The 21,157-nt window shown below is 50.1% G+C and overlaps 1 protein-coding gene across 1 annotated transcript in view; it reads left to right on the plus strand.

Moving 5' to 3' along the window:
- Positions 1–2,539: 2,539 nt before the first annotated feature.
- The window catches only part of XKR7 (XK related 7), a 28,754-nt gene continuing 10,136 nt past the window's right edge, over positions 2,540–21,157 (plus strand). Inside the window, exon 1 of the mRNA XM_003411642.3 lies at positions 2,540–3,123. Coding sequence (XP_003411690.2) covers positions 2,540–3,123 — 584 coding nt within the window. The remainder of the gene's footprint in view (positions 3,124–21,157) is intronic.

Consider the following 21,157-nt stretch of genomic DNA (forward strand, 5'->3'; position numbering starts at 1 on the left):
GCACAGCTGCTGTACATGGAAGGACTTGATAATTCTATAAGTCACTGCCCTTGTCTGAATCAGTTACCTTGTTTATAATATGAGGAGAATGCTGGAGTCTATTTGGTAGCGTTGATTGTTCATTCATTAAACGATTTTTATAAAACATCTGAGTGCCAGGCACCACGCTGGGCACTGGTGATTTGGTGGGGTAGAAAATAAGTAAATTGTCCCGGCCCTCATGGGGCTCCCAGGTTATTCCAGACAGGCAGACATAAAAAACTAAGTTGCCATTGTACGGACGTTTAGAAGGAAAAAACTAAAGTGTCATGGAAGCTTATGGGGGCGGGGTCGTCAGGAGACTTATTCAAGTGGTAGGGAGCCGGGCAGAGCTGGGTGAACAATCCAGGAGAGCTTCACACCAGCTAATAATTGGCATTGATTATCCTCACCACAGCTCCAAGAGGAAGGTACTGGCTGTCCCCCATTTCACTTTTCTCTGAAGTTAAGAGAAATTGAGTGCTTACCAAGCTCACACAGCAAGTAAGGGGCGGGCAGATTTCAAATCCAGGTTTCCCGGCTCCAGAGGCTCATACAAATGCCTGTCTCCTCCTGCCTGTTTAAACAGGCTGACTCCGGAGTGTGGAGAGGCATGGGAGGTAGAGGGGCTGCCTTGAGAGGGGTGGAGCCCAGAGGTGGGCACCTAACCCTGACAGGTTCCACGCAGTCATCTGTAAAAATGCAGAGGTCTAGACACACATAGAAACTGGCCCAGGAATGTAAAGAGGTAGCTTCTCCTGGCCCAGAGCTCTGTGCACTCCATGGGTCTCCTTAGGGTTGTAAGAGAGAAAAAAAAGGCAGACATGGTGTGCCTTCCTAAATCACATTGGGGTCCAGACCCCTCTCCAGCCCACCCCACTAAAACTCCCACTAGTCTACACATGCCCGTGGATAGGGGACTGTCAGCCTCGAATCCAGCCTGAAAAACTCACTGAAATCCCTAACTCTTCCTTTCTCTTTTCAGGCTTAGGCAACAGCTGGAGCCCCAATCTCCTGAGCATTGTTGGGGCCAAAACAGTCCCTGGACACGAAAGGGATGCGGACTGCAGGGCTGCAGATGGCTGCTAGTTCCTGACCCAGGGCAGCTGTCTCCCTTCATCCTCCCTTTCCTGCTACTCCCCTCCTTCCCTCATCTCCTCTCCTCCTCTCCTTGGGAGGTAGCAAAGCCTATTTTGGAACCAGATGATGGGCTTGAATTTGGTTCCAGCACTTACTAACTGTGTGACTCGAACAATCTCATGAAGTTCTCTGTGATTCTGTTTCCTCGTCTATAAAATGGGAGAAAAAAAAAATGTAAGCTATCTCACAAATTGTTGTGAGGATAGAATGAACTAATCGTTGTCAAGAGCTTAGGACAGTGCAGGGCACAGAGAGACTGCTAAGTGAGCATTTGCCAAATAAATGCCCTGGCCTGGCAGGCTGGCAAGCATGTCCAATCTGGGAAAGGGAGGGGGTAGGATAAGCTGGGGTTTTCCAGGCTCAGTGAGGAACCACACCCCCTCCTTGACCTCTGTTATCATTTCCCTCTGGCCTCCTCATCTGCTTTCCTGTGATCACTTCTCCACTTTGGCTGCAGGGTCTTCTTTCCAAATCTTGACCACAATAATCCCCTGCTCAAACTCTGCAGTGGCTCCCTCTCCACAGCTCCAGGAAAAAGCTTTTAGGATCCCATCCCCAGAACTCCCAGCCTCATCTTTCCCAAACAGTTTCCCATCTCCCTGCACTCTGTGGTCCAGACTTCCTTGAAATCATGCCTCCAGTCTCAGACCCCCAATTTGTTTCCTCAACCTGGTGTTTCCTCCCATCCCTATGTCTTTGGTGTTGCCCCCTTCCTTCCCCACATTCTACTAAGGCTGTGGCCAGAGGTAGGCAGTGCCTGAGGGAGGGAAAGGGGAGGGTGGGAGAGGCAGCACCGCTCAGAACTGCAGTTTCTTCTGCTTTCAAACGAAGACAATAAGAAAAGGGACCTCTCAAGATCAAAGGAGGGGATGGAATAATATACAAGCACTCGGGAAACTGGAAAGCAGACAGTCCCCTGGACCCTTTACTTCCAAGTCCCGGGTCCCACACCTCCCTTAGACCTCGGCCACCACAGGTAAACAGAGGAGATAAATGGAAGAGGGAAGTAAGGGGAAGGGGCGGTGAAGAAAAGAAGGAAGTGGAGTCGAGAGGGGGAGAGAGACAGAAAGCATGTGGCTGGGGCCCCAGGCTTCTGAAGAAGGAGGGAGAGGGTGACCTAGGTTGCTCTCCTCTTCCCTCCCCCTCATCTCCTCCTCTTCTTTCCCAGGGGGGCTGCTCCCATCCGGTCACAACCCGGGAGGGGTGGGGGAGGGGCGGGGGCGGTGCCGAGGGGAATGAATAATTGAAGTAGAGGGGAGGAGGAAGAGGAGGAGAAGGAGGAAGACGAGGAAGAGGCAGGAGCCGCCCGCATACGGTCCTCCCCACCCCGCCACCCTCCTCCGCCGCCCGGAAGTCGCTCCCCGCCTCCTGCTCCGCCAACATGGCCGCGAAGTCGGATGGAGCCGCGGCCGCAGCCGGCCCGGAGCCGGAGGGGGTGGCCGGAGGACCCCGGGGTGGTGCGGGTGGGCGTGGGGAGGCGGCGGCGGTGGCCGGGGGCGCCGGGGTGACCGAGGCGGGAGGCCCGGGGCCGCGCTACGAGCTGCGGGACTGCTGCTGGGTGCTGTGCGCGCTGCTCGTGTTCTTCTCCGACGGCGCCACGGACCTGTGGCTGGCGGCCTCCTACTACATACAGGGCCAGCGCACCTACTTCGGCCTCACCCTGCTGTTCGTGCTCCTGCCCTCGCTGGTCGTGCAGCTGCTCAGCTTCCGCTGGTTCGTCTACGACTACACGGACCCAGCGGGGCCCCCGGGACCCGCCGTCAGCACCAAGGACAGCAGTGTCGGTGGGCCCGTTATCAGCACCAAGGACAGCGCCACCGCCTTCAGGACCAAAGAAGGCAGCCCAGAAGTGGGCTCCCGGCCCGCGCCCTCCTCGGCCCACACCTACCGCCGCCGCTGCTGCCGCCTCTGCATCTGGCTGCTGCAGACTCTGGTCCACCTCCTGCAGCTCGGCCAGGTCTGGAGGTAGGAGAGACACAGGTGGAGGGAGCAGTGGGGTGTCCAAGGGCTGCCTGCTGCCTCAACCCGGCTTCAATTCCTCCAGGACCCCTCCTGTCCTGACCTCCGCCACGCCCCACCCTGTTGCAACTCTGCTATCTTCTATTCCAGCTCCTCCTTGACCTCTGCCCCCAAGCCTTGATCAACCCCAATGCCATCCTCTCTGATCTGACCACTGAGGACTGTGGGGGGGGGTCGAGGTGGTGAGGGGGGGAAATAGTGGCAAGAAAGGAGAGAAAGGGTGCAAGGAGGGAGAAAAGGAGATCTCCAGCGGTGTGTGAGTGAGAAGAGCCTGGAGCTGACAGGGGTGAGTGTGAAGCTTGAAGCAAGCCACAGAACTCCCTCCAGGCCTAACCCACCCACTCCCCTCTCCCTAACTGTGAGCCTGGGCTTAGGAAAGATCTTAGAAGTCTTTCCGTTCTCTCAAAGATTCTAATTTCTGAATCACAGCCCATTCCCAGCCTCCCAGGAGAGACAGAAAATTTGAGGCAACTAAATGAGTATCCCACCCAAACTTCTCGAGTTTTTTGGGGAGGCGTGTGCTAAACACAGCTGAGAAGTTTTCTGGCTCCTTCTGCTTCCTACATCTCCCCCAGAGCTGCTCCCCGCAACCCCCACAAGGCCAAGGGGATTTGAGATCTTGAGTCTGAGATTAAATGGTCACTAGCTGCCCTTTATCCCAGGACAGCAAGGAAAAACTGAGGCTTTGCCCAAACTGGCCACTTCCAGGCTTCTTCATTTGCCAGGGCTGAGGGTGCCTGCTGTGCTGTGTTAATTCTGGAGAGAGGGGGAACCCTAGACCTGGGCTCCCCTTGAATCAGAACTGCTCTAGTAGCTTAAGGGCTACTGTCTGCTGACAGGAAATTTCATGACAGGGTGAATTTGCTTGCTATGTGATATGGGGAAGATCCCCTTCTCACTCCAAATCTCAGTTCCCTCACCTGTAAAACGGGGACAAGTCTCTACTCATCTCAGCTCATTGGTCTACCATCATATTTTTCTTACTTATTGGAAAGATCAGATAAGTTCTGTTTAAGGGCTCTGCAGACTGTAACATATTTTAGGAATGTAACAAATTATAACAGATGTGGGGAAAGCATGGGAAAAGTCACTCTAGAGATGAAAAGGGTGATTACTGCTGCAGTTATATTTATTCTGCTACTTGTTAATGCATTCTGACTAACTCAGAAGACTCAGCTCCGGGCTGAGGGTTGGGAACAGGACTCCCAGGGTTTGTCCCAGCTGCTCACTTGCTGTGTCACCCTTGTTGTGTTGCTGAATCTCTCTCTGCCTTGGTTTCCCATCTATGCCTGCCAAGATGGTGTATATTCCACTTAGCTTGCCCTTGGGGAAAAAGGGGGGTGGAGCTCTCTCCACACAAGGTGGTGGTATTATTATTAGCTTGACACATAAAAATATTCATGTCTACATCCAGGAACTAATCTGCATTTATTATTCTGTGCCTGAGTGGACAGATGGCAAAAGATATTTTTAGATTCTGAAATGGTGACTTCCTATTCTTGGTAGCCAAGGCTTATCCACCTTTCTCTTCTGCCTAAAATGGGCTGGCTGCCCCTTGACTTACCGGCTACCTCAAGTCCCTCTTTCTCCCCTTGTTCAGAACCCACTTATAAGAAATTGCTACTTCTCTCCTTTCCTAAGCTGAAAATGAGTTTCTCTCAAATATGGGAAAAAATGACCAAGGGGTGGGAGGTCTCAGGGGAGTGGCTGAAAATGGGTCCACTGGACTCCATAATTTCTTAGACAGAAGGGCTAGCTAGCTATTTTCACTCTCCCCTAGGTAAAGTGAGGAAGTTGGGATGAGATAATTTTGCAAGGATAACAAACTAATGGCCTTTGGGCTGATTCTGGCCTACAGAAGCGGTTTGTTTGGCTTGCACAGTATTTTAAAAAGCTTCTTTAAAAAAAAAAAATGGATCTAGCAGTATCAGCCTATAACAATTTAGACAGGGTATATGTGCTCCAGTTTGTCCAGTTCCCACCATTCTCTTTGATCACAACTGACCCATTGTACTTAGGCATTTAAGTTTGAGGCCCTTAATTTACAATTCTATAACCATTATTTTATTAAGCACTCACAATTTGCCAAGCCTAGTGGTTGCCTGTTTACCTGCTTTATCTCCTGTATCTCTCCTGTGATCCTGTGATGAGGTTAATGTTATAATTCCTATTTAACAGATGAGGGAGCGAGGCTTGGAGACAGACATCCTTGCCAAGGTCAAATAGCTAGGGAACGAAAGAGCTGCAACTCAAGACTGTGCCTTCAAAGCCCAAGTACAATTTATCCACTCTGCAATTCTGCCTCCAAAGTGTCCCCCAAGCTTGAAGAATTATGAACCTGAGATCCCAAGATTCCAGGATGATAGAAAGTCAGGGCTTCTGCTATACTGAGATAAGAATGTGAAAAGAGGGGGAGGGGGTTAAACCATGTTCCCGGGTGAGAATGAGAGACAGTGTCGATTGTGGGAAAAATGCTGGCTTGCGAGGGGGTGGGGTAGGGTCAGGAGACCTACGTCTTAGTTTGTAACTAGCTTGCTAGGTGACCTTGAGCAAGGCTCTTTCCATTTCTGGGCCTCAGTTTCCCTGTGTGTGAAACAAGATGATTAGACTTAATGACCCTAAGAGCCCTCCTTTTTCTGGAATTCTGAGTCTAGTTATCATTACTAAAGCCTTCCACACTCCATCTGGACCCCTGTCCCAAAAGCCATTTGGCTTTGGATTCTAAAATGGCTGAGATTCTGGCTAAATTTGGTGGGGAGGGCAGGGGAAGGAATCCAGAAAAGTTGTAGAGAAGTTGCCGGGGCTGCAATTCCTAGAAATTAAGCAATGTTGGCACAACATGTGTGCTTACCTCGTGAAGTGTTCTCACATTGAGCAGGTTCACTGTTGAGCAGGACTTGATGTGGGCCTGGGGTGGCGAGGAATGAGATGTGTGTCTGAGCCCTCCTGTGTCAAAGTTGGGAGGCTGGCTAGTCATTCACCTCCTAATCCCATGTCCCTGATTCTGGAATAGTGATTTTAATCATAAAGATACCTTTCAGCTCCTCATGCTTCTACAGTGCTGAGTAAAAGCTCAAATACTTTGAGGAGCCAGGCAGGTAACACAGACCATAAGGTTCGTGGAGTGTCAAGCAGAAGGACATTATGGGAAAAGTCGTGTCCTAGAGAAGGGGCATCTACTACCCAGCTCCAGCTGATGGTGCCATGAGAAACCGTGGAACTGGTATTGTCACATCTTAGTTTTTCAAGAGAAATATGAGATTAGAATACTTGTGTGAACCCTCCCAATTTTCAACTACTAATTAAGATTTTTTTTAATGGTGTCAACCATGGGAAATCCGTTTGCGAACCGTCCTTTTTGGCAATCTCTGGTCTAGCACTTCACAGTTGATAAGGTCCTTTCACACACAGGATTTTATTCTATCCCAAACAGCCGTATGAGGTGGGTATTGTTATTATGGTTTTAAGCATAAAATGGGGCTCCAAGGAGGAAAAGGAATACACAGCCACTGCACACCACCATGTCCTAGCAGGACCCATGCCAGGTGTTCTAGGCATGTGATCTTGTGTTACCTTGAAATCTTCCCTGTGGCTATTGATATACCCATTTATCAGATAAGGAAAGTAACTTGTCCAAGGTCATCCATTGAGGAAGTGGGGGAGAGGTGAGGTACCATCACAGCTTTGTCCAACTGCCAAGCTCAAGCTCTATCTCTAGGCTGTGTTGGGGGAACTGTAGAGCAATGTCCCTAGACAGAGACAGGTTGAATCCCTGGGAGAAGGACCAACAGATCCTTCGGTGGGGCATGAAGCTGTCTGTGGGCTGGTTACCCACCTGTGTCTTCACCCCCCAATCCTTTGAGCTGTTAAACTACTCAGGGCTCTTAAGCCAATTAAAGTCCTAACTCTGTCTCATCTGACCCTGTGGGCAGCAGAGCAGTAAGCCATGAATCCTGCTTTCGGTAATCTTGAACTCTCTGGGCCCCAGCTTTGCCTGGATAAACATGGTTTGCTAAGCCAATTAGTGAGAGACAATCTGGCCTGGGATCACTCCCAGGCTGTCAGGATCTGGGGACCCTTAAATGGGGAGGAAGGGAGGCAAATCTGGCTTTGAGGACCATCCCTCCACTACCCCCTCTATGTCCAGGCTCCAGCCCTGCTCCCTCTACCTTCTGACAAGGCTTGCACTCAAGAGAAGTCTGGAATTGCGTTAGTGACCACATAGTGTGAAAGTCAGGCTCTTCCCTGTGGGAAGCTGTATTCTTGGTATAATAGTAAAGAGCATGAATTCTGGATTTGAATGTCCTCAGTTCAAATCCTGACCCTACTACTTCCTATATGTGACCCTGAAAAGCCACATAATCTCTTTGTGTCTCATTTCCTCCCTTGTAAGCTAGAAATTACAAAGGTATCCACCTCTTAGGTTATGTCAAGGTTTGATGAGATAATGTGTACAAAGGATCACGTTAAGGATTTAAAACTATTGGCAGTGATTACTGCCGTCTGCCTAGGCTTGTTCCCTGTGGAAGGAGGTCTGTTCACTGAGCAGGTGGCCGGAGGTTAGGAGGGCAAGGAGGCCTCACAGAGCCCTGAAGCCATAGGGACAAAAAAGCCATTCACTTAATCTGCAGCCATTCATTCAAGAGATATTTATAGAGCACCTGCTGTATACCAGGCACTGTTCAAAGTGCTGGGAATAGAGTGATGAACAAGACAAAGCCCCTGTCCTCATGGAGGTCAATAGTCTAATGGGAGAGACCAACAAACAAATAAAAAAGTACAATACATAATGAGTCGGATGGCGGGCATTGCTATGGAAATAGGAAGGTGGCCACAAGTGCCAGGGAGGAGAATGTGGCTCTTTGAGATCAGGAAGTCAGGGCAGGCATCTCTGAGGAGGTGGCATGTGGGCCAAGGTCTTGGAATGAGTGTTCAGGCAAAGGGAGGGAGAAGTGCAGGGAGAAGGCCAGTGTGGCAGAAGCAAAGAGCGAGGGGAAGAAAGGAAGGAGATGAGGGTGGACAGATTGACGAGGCCAGGTCACATAGGCCCCAGAGGAGAGGAAGAGGATTTGGACTTCTAATCTGCTTGAAATGGGGAGCCTGGGAGGGTTTCAGCAGAGATGTTGTAGGGTCTTGACTGAAGATTTATAATGTCTACTCTGACCACTGGATAGAATCACTTGGCAGGAGGTCTAGGTAAGCCAGGGGACCCATAAAGAGGTCAGTACAATGATCGGGGATAGAGACGACGGGGGTTAAACAAGGGTAGGAGCAGCAGGGGCAGAGGCATCTGCTTCAGGGAAAGTCGACAGCATATCTTTTCTGGTCCTCAGCATCCCCACTGGGGCCAGGTAGCGTAATGGTTAAGAACCCACACTCTGGGATCAGTTATATCTGCAGCTGCAACTTTCTGTGATTTTGGGGGAAATGGCATAACTTGTCTGTGCCTTGATTCTCTCATTTGCAAAATGGACATTCTAATAATGGTATTTATCTCATGTGGCCTGAGGGAATAACAAATTAAATAATGTATTATATGATTTAGCACAGTACCTAGAACACAGAAGTGCTCAACAATTATCATTAGCCATTGGTATTTATATTATTATTTATAAAGTGGGTCAGGGGTTGAATTCTATAGTGGTTTTCAAGCTGTGTTTCATGGCCCTCTCATCATGATTTCCACCCAAGGATCTCTGAGCTCCCTTTTCAATATGTTGGTTACATGTCTAAGGTTTTGCTTTGCATCATCAGTTCCACAGCTGAAAGGTGTTGACAACCCCTGAACTCGGTGGCAATCCACAAGCTTCCTCCCTGCTCTGACTTTGCAGGTTTATTCCAGTCCTGGCCTCACTACCCACCTCCTGGGAGGGCCCTCTCCTGGACACTTCACCCCCATTGCCTTCCCCACCCCATCCGGCAGCAACAGGCCATTAGAGCTGCTCCATACAGACTCAGCGGCGGCAGTTGGGCCCAACATCCCACCCCTCCTCCCTGTTTAATCTATAAAGACCACACAGGAGAAGCCTTGGGTGGGGGGGATGAGGAGGGCTGCCAGGAAATGGCTTTGAACCCAGCAGCTGGGGCGAGGGTCCCTGGAGATAGGAGGGAGGATGGGCTGGGATCTACTCTGGCCTCTCCATTCCCCATCACCACCCTGCCTTTGTTAAAAAAAAAAAAAATAATTAGGTCCTCCAAATTCCTCCCTTGGGACATCCCATCAGCCTCCTGTGTCTCCCTGCCCCTCCCAGTCCCACCCCCACCTTTGGCAGCCACAGCAATAGTTCTAAAGCTCAGATCTGATCCTGCCATGCTGAAGCCAGAGAGCCCTGGCTCCCTCTGCCCCTAGAGCAAGCCCAGATGCTTTAGCCCGGTCCCAAAGCCCTCTGTCCCTGCCCTTTTGCCTCCTCTCTGCTCCAGCTAGAGCATGGTGACTTGCTGCCTCCACCCCCAAAACAAGTCACACGCTCCTTCAGGCCTCTGAGCGGCTACCTGTAGTCCCTCCTCTGGCAAAACCCTTCCCCATTCTCGTCCCTGTGAAATTCTGCTCGTTCTTCAAGGCCTAGCTCAAATGCCACCTCTTCTAAGAAGCTTTCCCTGAACAAACCCAACACATGCCACCTGCTGCCTCCAGACCCTGCCCCCTCAGTCAAACAAGAGTCATTGTTGTTTTTAATCTAAAAATGGAAATTGCTTGGTTGTTCTGTCATAAAGGAGCTGTACTCTCACTGTTGAAGCCTCAGGCAATACAGAAAAGTGTGAACACTCCCCTCTGCTCATTATATCTGGGAATGGAGTGATGGGGTTAGAGAGATTTCCACTTACTAATTAGATATTTCTTGCATTGTTTGAAGATTGTACCTATGTTTTTTAATTAATAAAAAAAGTCTACATTCATCTGTTTTTAAAAAGTCAGATATCATAGAAAATCATAGTTTTCATTTATCGAGGCTTAGATTAGATTATTCATGCTCATGACAGCTCTGCCAGGTAGGGGAGAGTGCAGTAAAGAATGAAGCTTTGTCAAAACCCTGGCTCTGCCACTAATGAGCTGTGTGACCTTGGGCAAGTCACTTAACCTCTTTGTGAAATGGGATATCAGTCTCTATGAGAGTGGCCGTTGTGAGAGTTTATTGAATTAAGATACGGAGCGTGTTTTGCATAGTACTCAGCACATAGTAGGTGCTCAACTCGACCTGTTTAATCAAATGTGGAAAGCGAGGCAGCAAAGCCCGGGTTTGAAACCATGCAGTCAGGCTTTGAAGCCCCCATGTCACCAAACTATAGTGCCTTCTGCTAGTTAAATGAATCCTGAAAAAATAATCCTACATTGCTTTTGGAAGCAGATTTTTTTTTAATATTTAAAATTTTTTATTTCAATATGAAGTACCCACTGTTAACATCTCTTCCTCTCAAACTTCCCCTCAGGCAAAATTACTTATCCCTCCTTGGCCCCCACAGCCCTGGTTACATTCTGTTTGGATCATCTGCCCACCTGGCTGGTTTTGCCACCGGATCACAAGCCCCTGGGAGCCAAGGGCTTGTCCTTTTTTTCTGTACCCCCCACGGTGACTGACCCTCTGTGACTGATGGTGGCCTTGCACCCAGCCAGCTCTGGCAACGTCCTCAGCTAGTTCTTGGTTCATGAAATCTGTCGAAGCAGGTTCTGGGTACCTGGCTGATATGGGGGGCGCTAAGGCAGTGTGGAAAGTCTGGTGGCGTAGTGGTTAAGTGCTACGGCTGCTAACCAAAGGGTTGGCAGTTTGAATCCGCCAGGGGCTCCTTGGAAACTCTATGGGGCAGTTCTACTCTGTCCTATAGGGTCGCTATGAGTCGGAATTGACTCAACAGCACTGGGTTTGGTTTTTTGTTTTAAGGCAGTGTGGAGGAGCCACTGGGTGGCAGAAATGGTTAAATGCTGGACTACTGAAAGGGTGGTGGCTCAACCCCCCCCCCAGAGGTGCCTCAGAAGTAAGGCCTGGCAGTCTGCCTCCAAAAGGTCACAGCCTTGGAAACCCTATGCAGTACAGTTCTACTCTGCACACTTCAGGCTGCTATGAGCAGGAATCAATTCGACAGCAACTGACAACAGTAACAAGGCAGCGTGGGAGCTATCTGCAGTTGTGGACACAGCGATGAGGTCTCCTAGGCCTGCAGCTTCAGTCTTCCAAACTGTCAGTGGACGAAATGCAGGCTAAGAGCAGGTCAGACTATGTAGCAAGAACAAGCCTGGGGCTGACTCCCTGGAAGATGCCGGTGTGGCTGACTTAGAGGAAATAGAGTTCATTGTGTGCAATAAGTGCTCAATAAATGTTGATGTGGACTGAGTGGGGCCTTAGAGTTCAGAATCTTGGGCAAGTCATTTCACTGCCCGGGCTTCAGTTACATCATCTTCCAAGCCCAGTTGGAGGCTTAAGAATTCTGGAGGCGTTTTCCAAAGCTTGAACCAGACAGTGGAGTAGCTGAGAGCATGGGGGGCATTGGTGCAGATCATGGCTTCAGAACTTCCTAGCTGTGTGACCTTGGATGAGTCACTTCCCCAGCCAGAGCTCCAGGCTCATCTGCAAAATAGGGATAATGACAGTACTCACCACTTGAGGTTCTTGTAAAGCCAGTTCGGAAGACATGTACCATGATTACTATTATTATTAGCCCAACAGGAGCCATCTACTTGCTTAGTAAAAAGACAGGGGGTGGGAGGGGGCATCATGGGTCCTAACCGTGCCAGCCCTCAACCACTTGGGGAAAGAGCCTTGTTCTGTGGTTCCAGAGAAAACATGAGGACAGATGACAACCCAAGGTTAAAGGGAGGCAGATTCTGTTTGAGTAGAACCAAGGACATCCTGAAAACCAAAGCTGCCCAGAAACAGAGTGGGCTGCTCCTGAGGGTGTGAACTCCCCGGCTTGTAGACACAAGTGGCTGACTTTGGCAGGGATGCTGTGGCAGGGACACCTGCTTTGGTTTGGAGGATAAACTGGATGGTCTCTAAAGCCCTTACAGTTACAGTTTTTAAGAGCCTGCAGCCCTAACTGTGGGGTTTTATGATGCTCAGTGCTATGATGCTTAACTGTCCGATCAAAGAATGCAAACTGGCCGCCATGGGCCAAATCCAGCCGGAGCATGGGTTTGATTGGTCCACATAGTATTTTTTTTTTTCCTTGACTTTTAAATGAAACTTTTTATTATGGAAAATTTTAAACATATACAGAAGGAAAGAGAATAGGAGAATGATCCCCCATGAACCATCACCCAGCTCAACAATTATTACTCCTAGCCAACCTTGTTTGATCTAGGCCAGCGCCATCAAATAGACTTTTCTACATCTATGGAAATACTGTATCCCTTCACTGTCCAATACAGTAGCCAACAGCCACACCTGGCTATTGAGCACTTGAAATGTGGCTGTATCCCTTCACTGTCCAATACAGTAGCCAACAGCCACACCTGGCTATTGAGCACTTGAAATGTGGCTATAGCAACTGAAGAACTGAATTTTACATTCTATTTCATTTTAATTAATTTACATTTAAATAGCCGTACGTGGCTAGTGACCACCAAATTCAACAGCAGAGGTCTAGACCCCACCCCATTTCCTTCAGTCTCCATGTTATTTTGAAGCAAAGCCCAGACATCATATTATTGCATCCATAAATACTTCAGTAAGTCTCTAAAAAGATACTTTTTAAAAATATATAGCTACAATGCATAATACTGTTATCATACCTTAAAAAGAAATAATAACTTCTAAAAAATTCATCTGGTATTTTTTAATTAGTTGACAACATTTTCAGACTGAGGTTTTTTGTTTTTGGTATAAATATCCTAATTTCCAGCTATTCTTGAAAAATTAGAAACTCCAGCCACACTGGGCTCACATTCTCCCAGGCAGTAATCAGCTAGAGCTGAGGGGGCACCTTGTCCCTTTAAAACAGGCACCCATTTATAGTTTCCCAGAGTCCCCACTTGGCCCACTTCCCTCATAATGATATCAGCCTGGCCCCTCTGAGCACTGGAGTTTGAGACCCTGCACCTGTCACCTAGAATTCATGCCCAGACCAGGCACAGATAGAAGTGATGTTTTCTCTCTGCCTTGATCCCTAGGTACCTTCAGATGCCATTAAAAAAAAAAAAAAGCCAAACCTGTCGCTGTGGAGTCCAACTCATAGCTACCCTATAGGAGAGAGTAGAACTGCTCCATAGGGTTTCCAAGGAGCAGCTGGTGGATTCGAACTGCCAACCTTTTGGTTAGCAGCCAAGCTCTTAACCACTGCACCACTGGGGCTCTGTCAGATCCATTAGGAGACTGAAATTTATCCCCTACCCTGCACTGGTTTATAACTTCCCAATTCCACCAGGATTATCAGGAGAAGAGAAAACGGGAGACAAAGAGCCTCGGACTAGAATATGTGGTCCTGGGTCTTGGTATCTGCTCTGTCATTGAGCCATTTTGCAGATAGGGAAACTGAGGCCCAGAGAGGCTAGGAGGGCTGTCTGCACTCATGCAATGAGGGACATGAAAGGCCAGAACCTGGACGCATATATTTTGCTGGAGAGGGACTGGCTGCTGCTTTGCTGGAGGAAAGAGAGGTGCTTGGCTGGGAGCTGGTAGGGAAGGGAGGGTGGGAGAGGGTCTCGGCTTCGGCCAGAGCCTAAAATTAGTGGCTGGAAAACATTTGGCTTCAGTCCAGCAAAAAAGAGGAGCCACGACTCTAGGGGGCTGCTAAGGAGGAGGGAGACAGCCCAGCTCCCCAGCACCACACGAAATGGGAGCCAAATGTGTTAAAATCGCATTCTTTACTGACATTTATGACTCATTTGGCTGCCAACCCCAGGAAGGTCCTATTTTGCATCCTTGCAGGCTCAGCTCGAGGAATGGGCAGATGAGGAGGGTGCCTCAGGGCCATCCCTCCCAAAAGCTTCCTGGCCCACATTGCAGGAGAGGTGGCTGGGTAGCTGGGGACCCAATGTTTCCCCAAGAACCGTCCCACTGACAGTATCTGAGGTCTGGGTCCCCAGGACCTGAGCTCAGCTTGATCTATGCCCTGTAATGAAATAGGGGTGTCGGTGGCCCTGGTTTGAGATGCAAGTTGATGCCTTCTGGCTGTTTGACCTTGGGCAAGCCACTTCTCCAAATGCCTCCTAAATATCTCTGAACTTTACCACCTTCCAGAGGGACATCCCTACCTCTCACCTGGCAACTGGTCTCCTGTCTTCCACCCCTGCACTCCTCCAATCTGTTCTGCATAGCCAGAGTGCTAACTCTAAGATGCAGATGTGGGATCTGATCCTTTCACTCCCCTGGTTAAAACCTTCCTGTGGCTCCCACTGTGCTTAAGATAAAGGCCAGTCCTTCACCATGGCCCACCTAATCTCTTGCTTTCTTCACCCCCATCTTTGAGCTACAGCCATTCTGAGCCCTTACTGTTCTTGAAAGTGCTCTGCTCCCTCCTACCTCAGGACATTTACCCGTACTGTTTCCTTTGCCAGAAACTCCCTTCTCTTCCTCCCCAACCTGGTTCACTCCTGTGCCTCCTTCAACATGTCTGGAACTTGTGGGACACATTTGTTGTTACATGTTGGCAGGATTATTTGACTAATGTCCGGGGCCTCAATAGGCTATGAATTCCAGATGGGCTGGGTTTGTCTTGCTCATCACTGTATCCTCCAGCATTTTAGCACAGTTCCTGGTTCATAGTAGGTATTCAAAAGTGCTTGTCGAATAAATGTTGAATAAACTTCTCCTTTTCTTTCTGAACCCATGTAAGCCCAGGTAAAGCTTTTAGGTCCATCCATGTCCAACATAGGTCTCCCAGGCAGCTGTACTGCACAGCCTCCATGCAGTTGAATTTGCCATGGTGGACAGTTGGGATGACAGGGAGAGGGGTAAGAATGAGACTTGCTGACTTCCCCCATCCCTTCCCTGGCTCAGGGGGCCATGGAGAGCTAGCTCTGAGTCCTAGGTTTGGCACTAACTTGCTACGTGACCTTAGATATATCCCAGTCCCTTTATGGGTCTCAATTTCCTTATCTATAAAATAGGGATAATAATAGCACCCACCTAAGATATTTGTTGTGAGGAATAGATGAGTTAATATGTGTAAAAAGGCTCAGCACAGCCTGGCATGTAGTTGGCACTCAGTAAATATGAACTATAGTCATTATTAACACTGCACACTGTCCCCCTACAGACCTTAGAAGCAGAGATGGGCTCAGTTGGTGTGGAAGGTCCTGCTCCTTCCCATCAGCCCTGCCTCTCCTCCAGCTCTCTACTGCTTCCCCAGCTCCACCCTGTCCACCCAGCAGAGGTCCACAGGGTCTGGCCCACGTTGGTGCCCAGCGAGCTAGCCCAGGTAGGGGGTGGTTCCTGGATGGAGACGCACAAGCACAAGCAAGCGGGGGAGCTGCTGGAAGCTGCTGTGTTTTTGGCCTGGAGCTGTGAGGGGGAGTGGGGAGGGGCGAGGACACACACGCAGAAACGCTGAGACCGACAGATGGAGGAGCTGAGGATGTGAGAGACGCAGACAGACAGAGAGAGCCCCAGAGTCAGGGAGAGGAGGAGCAGGCAGGGGAGGACAGCCGGAAAACTGGCAGTACACAGAGCCACGAGCTGAGCAACAGATCAGCAGATGGACCAAGCAGCCCAGGGACTGACAGACAGACGGACCAACAGACAAACCCGGCATCCCAGAGACAGACAGAAATATGGAAAAGCAGATTCAGTGCTGTCCTGGCATCCAAGGGACTGACAGACTGATGTTCCGGGCCTCTGAGGTTAGATGGACAGACTGACCCAGGGTTCCAGGGTCAGACTGACTAACAGACAAACAGAAGGACATAGCATCTGAGAGGCTAACAATGTGTCCCATGGTCCAAAGTACTGACAGCTGGACTGACCCTGGATCCCAAGGTGAGACTAACTAACAGACAGATTGACTGACTGACTGACACAGCAACTAAGGAACAGATAAATAGGCTGACCCTGCACCCAAAGGCAGACATGACAGATGAGCTGACTCAAGCCACAGACTGATTTGGGCCATGGACAGACAGACAATGACTCAGGATTTGAGGTCAGATGGAGCTACAGGCCCAGGCTTAGGCCTAGGTCTGACCAGTCTGAATAGAGGCTGAGGCCCAGTGCCAGAGGCTTGGGCAACCCAGCATGAGGACAAAGAACAAGGGAGACACAGGTAACCAGATGCTGGCCCAGAAGCTTCCTGGCTTCTCAGGGAGGGGAATCCCTTCATCCTTCTCCCCTCCTTCTGCCCAGTAGAGAGGATTCCCCCAACTCTGGGGGGTGCTGGGAGGTGCCTGGCTCACAAGATGCAAGCAAGCACCAGCAGAAGGAAAGGAGCTCCCGTCCACGTCTTGACCTGCTGCCTGCTCGGGGGCCCAAAAGAGACAGAGGGATTCCACACCCCAACTGCTGGCTTCTCTCCTCTTCTCGAGGTTTGGCTCTGTTGCCCACCGCCCCCGCCCCCGCCCCCGGCTCTGCTCCCAACAATACACACTCATCCTCTTTTCCCATTTTCTCCCAAATGCACTTCTCTAAGCACAAGGCTAAGTCAGGAGACTAGTTCCAAATCTGGCCTCTGAGCCCTCTGTTTCCTCCTCTGTAAAATGGGGATAGTAGGAACTGTTAAGGTGACTTGACTGCAACACTGACTGCAGGGCCGGGCTTACACTGGGTCTCAGTTTAAGTCTTGGAGCTCGTTAGAGGGGGGGAGGCCTAACCAGACTGCAGTAGCATCGAGGAAGGCTTCCTGGAGGAGGAATAACAAGAATGCATCAGAGAGGATGAGAGAAGTCTGCAGGTATCCTGGCTGTACACAAATTCAGGCAGGGAAGCCCCAGGGCCTCCTAGATCAGTAGGGAGACACTCACACACACTCACACACATACAGGTGCACACACACACATTTATTCATTCTACAAATATTTATTGAGTACCTGCTGCATGCAGTGATGCTGGGATACAGTGGTGACAGCAAAGTCCCTGCCCCCAGAGAGCCACATTCAAGTGGTAGAACAGAAAATAAATGTGTCAGTTAATAAATAAGGTTGTTTCAGAGTGCGTGTAGGAAGAAGAAGAAAATAAGAACAGGTGATGTGATAGACTAGAGAGTGATTTGTTGATGGCAGAGGCACCAGCATGGGGTGGTGGCCTGGGAGACCTCTCTAAGCAGGTGACACATAAGCTGGCAAGCTAGCCACAGGAAGAACTGGGGGACGAGTGTTCCAGGCAGACCAAGCAGCAAGTGCAAAGGTCTGGAGTCAGGAACAAGTTTGGCCAGGCTGAAGGACCTGCTGGTACATATGGAGTGTCAGGAACCAGTGGGGCAGGGGTTTGAGATGAGGTGAGAGAAACAGACAGAGCCAGATGGCTTAGGGCCTTAAAGCCAAGGGGAGAAGTTGGGTTTTAGTCCAGTGTGATGGGAGGACCTTGGAAGGCTCTGAGGAGAATGACATGATCTGACAGGTTTTTAAAATATCCCTCTGGTAGCCATGTGGAAAACGGACTGTAGGGGGCAGCAGTAGATGCAGGTAGCCCAGGGAGGAGGCCGGTGCAGTTGTCTAGGCAAGAGATGGCTGAGGTCTGGACCAGGGTGGGGCAGTGGAGAGAATGGATGGACTGGGGATGAATTTTGGAGAAAGCAGATGCCCCCGGGAGAGTGGGCTCCTTTCTCTGAGATTGGGGGTACCTTCTCTTTGTGTGGTGTTAGTCCCACCCATGGCAAAGATCAGCTTCTTCCAACTTCCTTTCAAATAGAGTGCAATAGGGTGGGCTTCCTGGAGGAGGTTTCAAGAGAGGATGCTTGGTTAGGAGGAGCCAGAGGCCTCCACCCAGGGCATGCTCCCCCTCCAAGGGCACATCCCTCTACAGTTTACAAACTGTTTTCAAATCTATCACCTCATTCCATGCTCACAATAAGGAGGAAAACAGGGCTCAGAGAGACTCCAAAGGCGCACAGCAGCTAGGGCAGGCCTGGGAAGCAAAGCCACAGGCCCAGCATATTGCCATCTTGCCTTTCTGATCCCCACCCCAAGTGACAGTGACGTAGGCAGGATGGTGAGTGCCAGCCATATTTTAGAGAAAGGGAAACTGAGGCCCAGGGAAGTTAGGTTGCTTCTACTGGGCAGAGCTGTTTTAATACCTTTGTGGGACCCACATCTATCAAGCATATTAAAATGCAGAGACATCAAACATCAAATGTAAATTATATATAATCAGATAAAAGCCAAATTGCAGTTGACTGGCTGACATAATGTTCTGTTTTGCAGACATTTAATTAAACATTTATTAATTTTGAATCTGCAGTTTTTCCCTGTGTTTTGGAGCCAATTTTTTTCCAAGCTCAAACATTTTCCTAGGCCCATGAAAATCTCGTAGGCCCTTGGCAGTGAGCCTTTAGCGCCAACCGGGCGGAACAGCCACGGTTTTGGTCCTGTTGCCAAAAGAGGCAGAGAGAGGGCTGAACCCAGGCCTTTCATTCCCAGACTGCGGCATGATCTGTCCACACTCCCTGCTGAGTCTGTGTTCTTGGGGCTCAGGGCCTCCTTTCCTCCCCTACTCCATTGCTGTTCCTGGGGCCCCCGTAGGTTCTGGGCTGTGTGAGCCCTTTGTCTGGAGCTGGGGTGTTGGAAGCTGGCAAAGGAGGAGGCAGAGTGGGCGGGGCGGTGGGGAGGCCCTGTCAGGTGATGATGGATGCTGGCCAGGCCGGGGCCTCCCTCATGCTGACCTAGGCCTGGAAACAGATGGTCTTCCAGCCTGAGAGAAACTTCAGGGTGTCGTCCTCCTCTCAACTCCCCAGGCCCCTTCAAGTTGGACCAGCTGGTCTCTCTTTCCTGTTTGAAGCCAAAGCCACGGGAATGGAGGCTGGGGAAAGTGGTCTGTGTTCTGTGCCCCTTAGAAGCTCTGGGAGGAGCATCTTGGCTTCTCCCTGAGCCCTTCACACCTGCCCCCCACCAGCCTGTTCTCTGCCCCTCCTCTATCCTCAGCCTTAGATCAGCCTGCTTGTCATTTCAAGCCTGGACCAGACCCCAGCATCCCCTGGCTTTCCTCCAAGCCAGCCTCCAGAGTGAGCTTTCCAAGCCACCAAGCTGATCACATCATCCCTGATTCTGGGATAAAATTCCAATTTGGAATAAAATCTGAACCTCTTAGCCCAGAACTCGATGCCCTTCACAATTCCAGCTTCTTATGCTACTACCCACTAAAGCCCTCCCCTCTAGGTCCATCAAACCACTGACCATTCCCCAAAAAGGCAACGTTTTCTTAATGCCTCTCTGCCTTTGCCTCAGCTGGTTCTTCCACCTGGAATGCCCTTCTGCCTCTTGCATACGTTCAAATGCCTACCCATGTTTTAAAACTGAGATCAAATGCTTCTTCCTCCAGGAAGCCTTCCCTGACCCACTCCCCCAGGTAAAGTTCCCCATCTCTTTGAGTCCTGCAGCACCTGGTAGAATCTGTTTCAGCTCTTGTCTCTCTCTGATGGGACTGTGAGATACTGAAGGGCACAGAGTAGGTGCTCAAAGTATGCTTGCTACGTAAATGGACGGTTTTAGCCTTCAACCCCTGGCTGCAGGGATCCTTGTAAGGGGGCAGCAGGGAAAGCAGAGACAAATTTCTGCTCATCTGAAGAAAAACAGTGCAGACTTGGGGCTGCTCAGAAGCCAAAGGTCTGGCCCCAGGAGGCAGTGACGCCCTGTCCTGGGAAGTGTGGGAATGGAGGGTGTGCACACAGGGCTGGAGACTGCTGAAGGGACCCGGGCACTGGGTGGGAGAGATGGACTGAGTGGCCCTTGTGTTTCCTTCTCCACGCTGCCACCAACCCTGTATTGTGTCATGTTGAGTGTGTGTCTACACCATCTATTGGTGCCCAGAGGGTCCAGGGATGGGGAAACCAGAAAATAAACAAAAAGCTGCATTGCCATAGAGTTGATTCCAGCTCACGGCGACCCTGTGTGTTACAGAGTAGAACTGCTCTCTAGGGCTTTCTTGGGTGTAATCTTTACAGAGGCAGATGGCTAGGCATTTCTTCCCCCGGTGCCGCTGAGTGGGTTGAAGCTGCCAAACTGTTTGCACCACCCAGGGACCTACTGAGATATTTCTTGGCTACATCTGGTGGAGAGTTTGGGTCCCAGAACCTTAGCTCTGAAAGGATCTCCAGAGTCATCAAGCCCATCCTTCTCGTTGCCACAGGGCGAAACTGAGGCCCAGAGAGGGCCACATAGCTGCTAAGGCCTGGTACTTACTTGCGGAAACTTGGTATCAGCCATTCCTAAATGCCAGGAACACCACAGGGCCTCCCTTTGGTTGGCAACACACAGTTTAATATCATCCGGTTGCTTCCCTGTTCCCAAACAGGGAACTTCACATCTGAGAATAGACCCCAAATCCCTGGCTCCCCAGTTTCAGATTCAGGCAACAAGGTCTCTGAGTCTGTTAGGGTTTTCTCTCCTAGTTTCCTGGAAAGGCCACTTTTGGAGAAGCCCTTTCAGCAAAAAGCGTGCCTGCCCCATGAATCAGAGAGTTTGAGGGATTGGGGCTGGGGAGGTAGGTCTGTGGGTGCAGCAGTGAAGGGCAGAGCTGCTGGGCAAGGAACCAGGACACAGAGGGGGAATCAGGCCCAGAGGCTGTATGGACATGTCCCATCTCATCCAATATGGGCACGGCGCTTTACAATTTCCTAAATACCTTCTCATCCATTTAATCCTCATAGCCACCTTGAGAGGGATTAACTAGGGCTCAGAGAGGGTAATCGTCTTACTCAAGATCACAGAGTAAATTAGAGGCAAAGTCAGGACTTGAACTCAGGACTTCAGAATGCCTTCCATACAGCCTGCAGTGTTGCCAGGGCTCCATGCGCACATTCACTCAGCCACCACAATTGACTGTGTGCTAAGTACTGGGGTACAGTGGTGGTCAGGCAATCAGATCTAGTCATTCTCATGGGGCTCACAGTCTCCTCACAGTCT

This window comes from Loxodonta africana, chromosome 24 (genome assembly GCF_030014295.1).
Source record: "Loxodonta africana isolate mLoxAfr1 chromosome 24, mLoxAfr1.hap2, whole genome shotgun sequence".
In the NCBI taxonomy this organism is placed as follows: domain Eukaryota; kingdom Metazoa; phylum Chordata; class Mammalia; order Proboscidea; family Elephantidae; genus Loxodonta; species Loxodonta africana.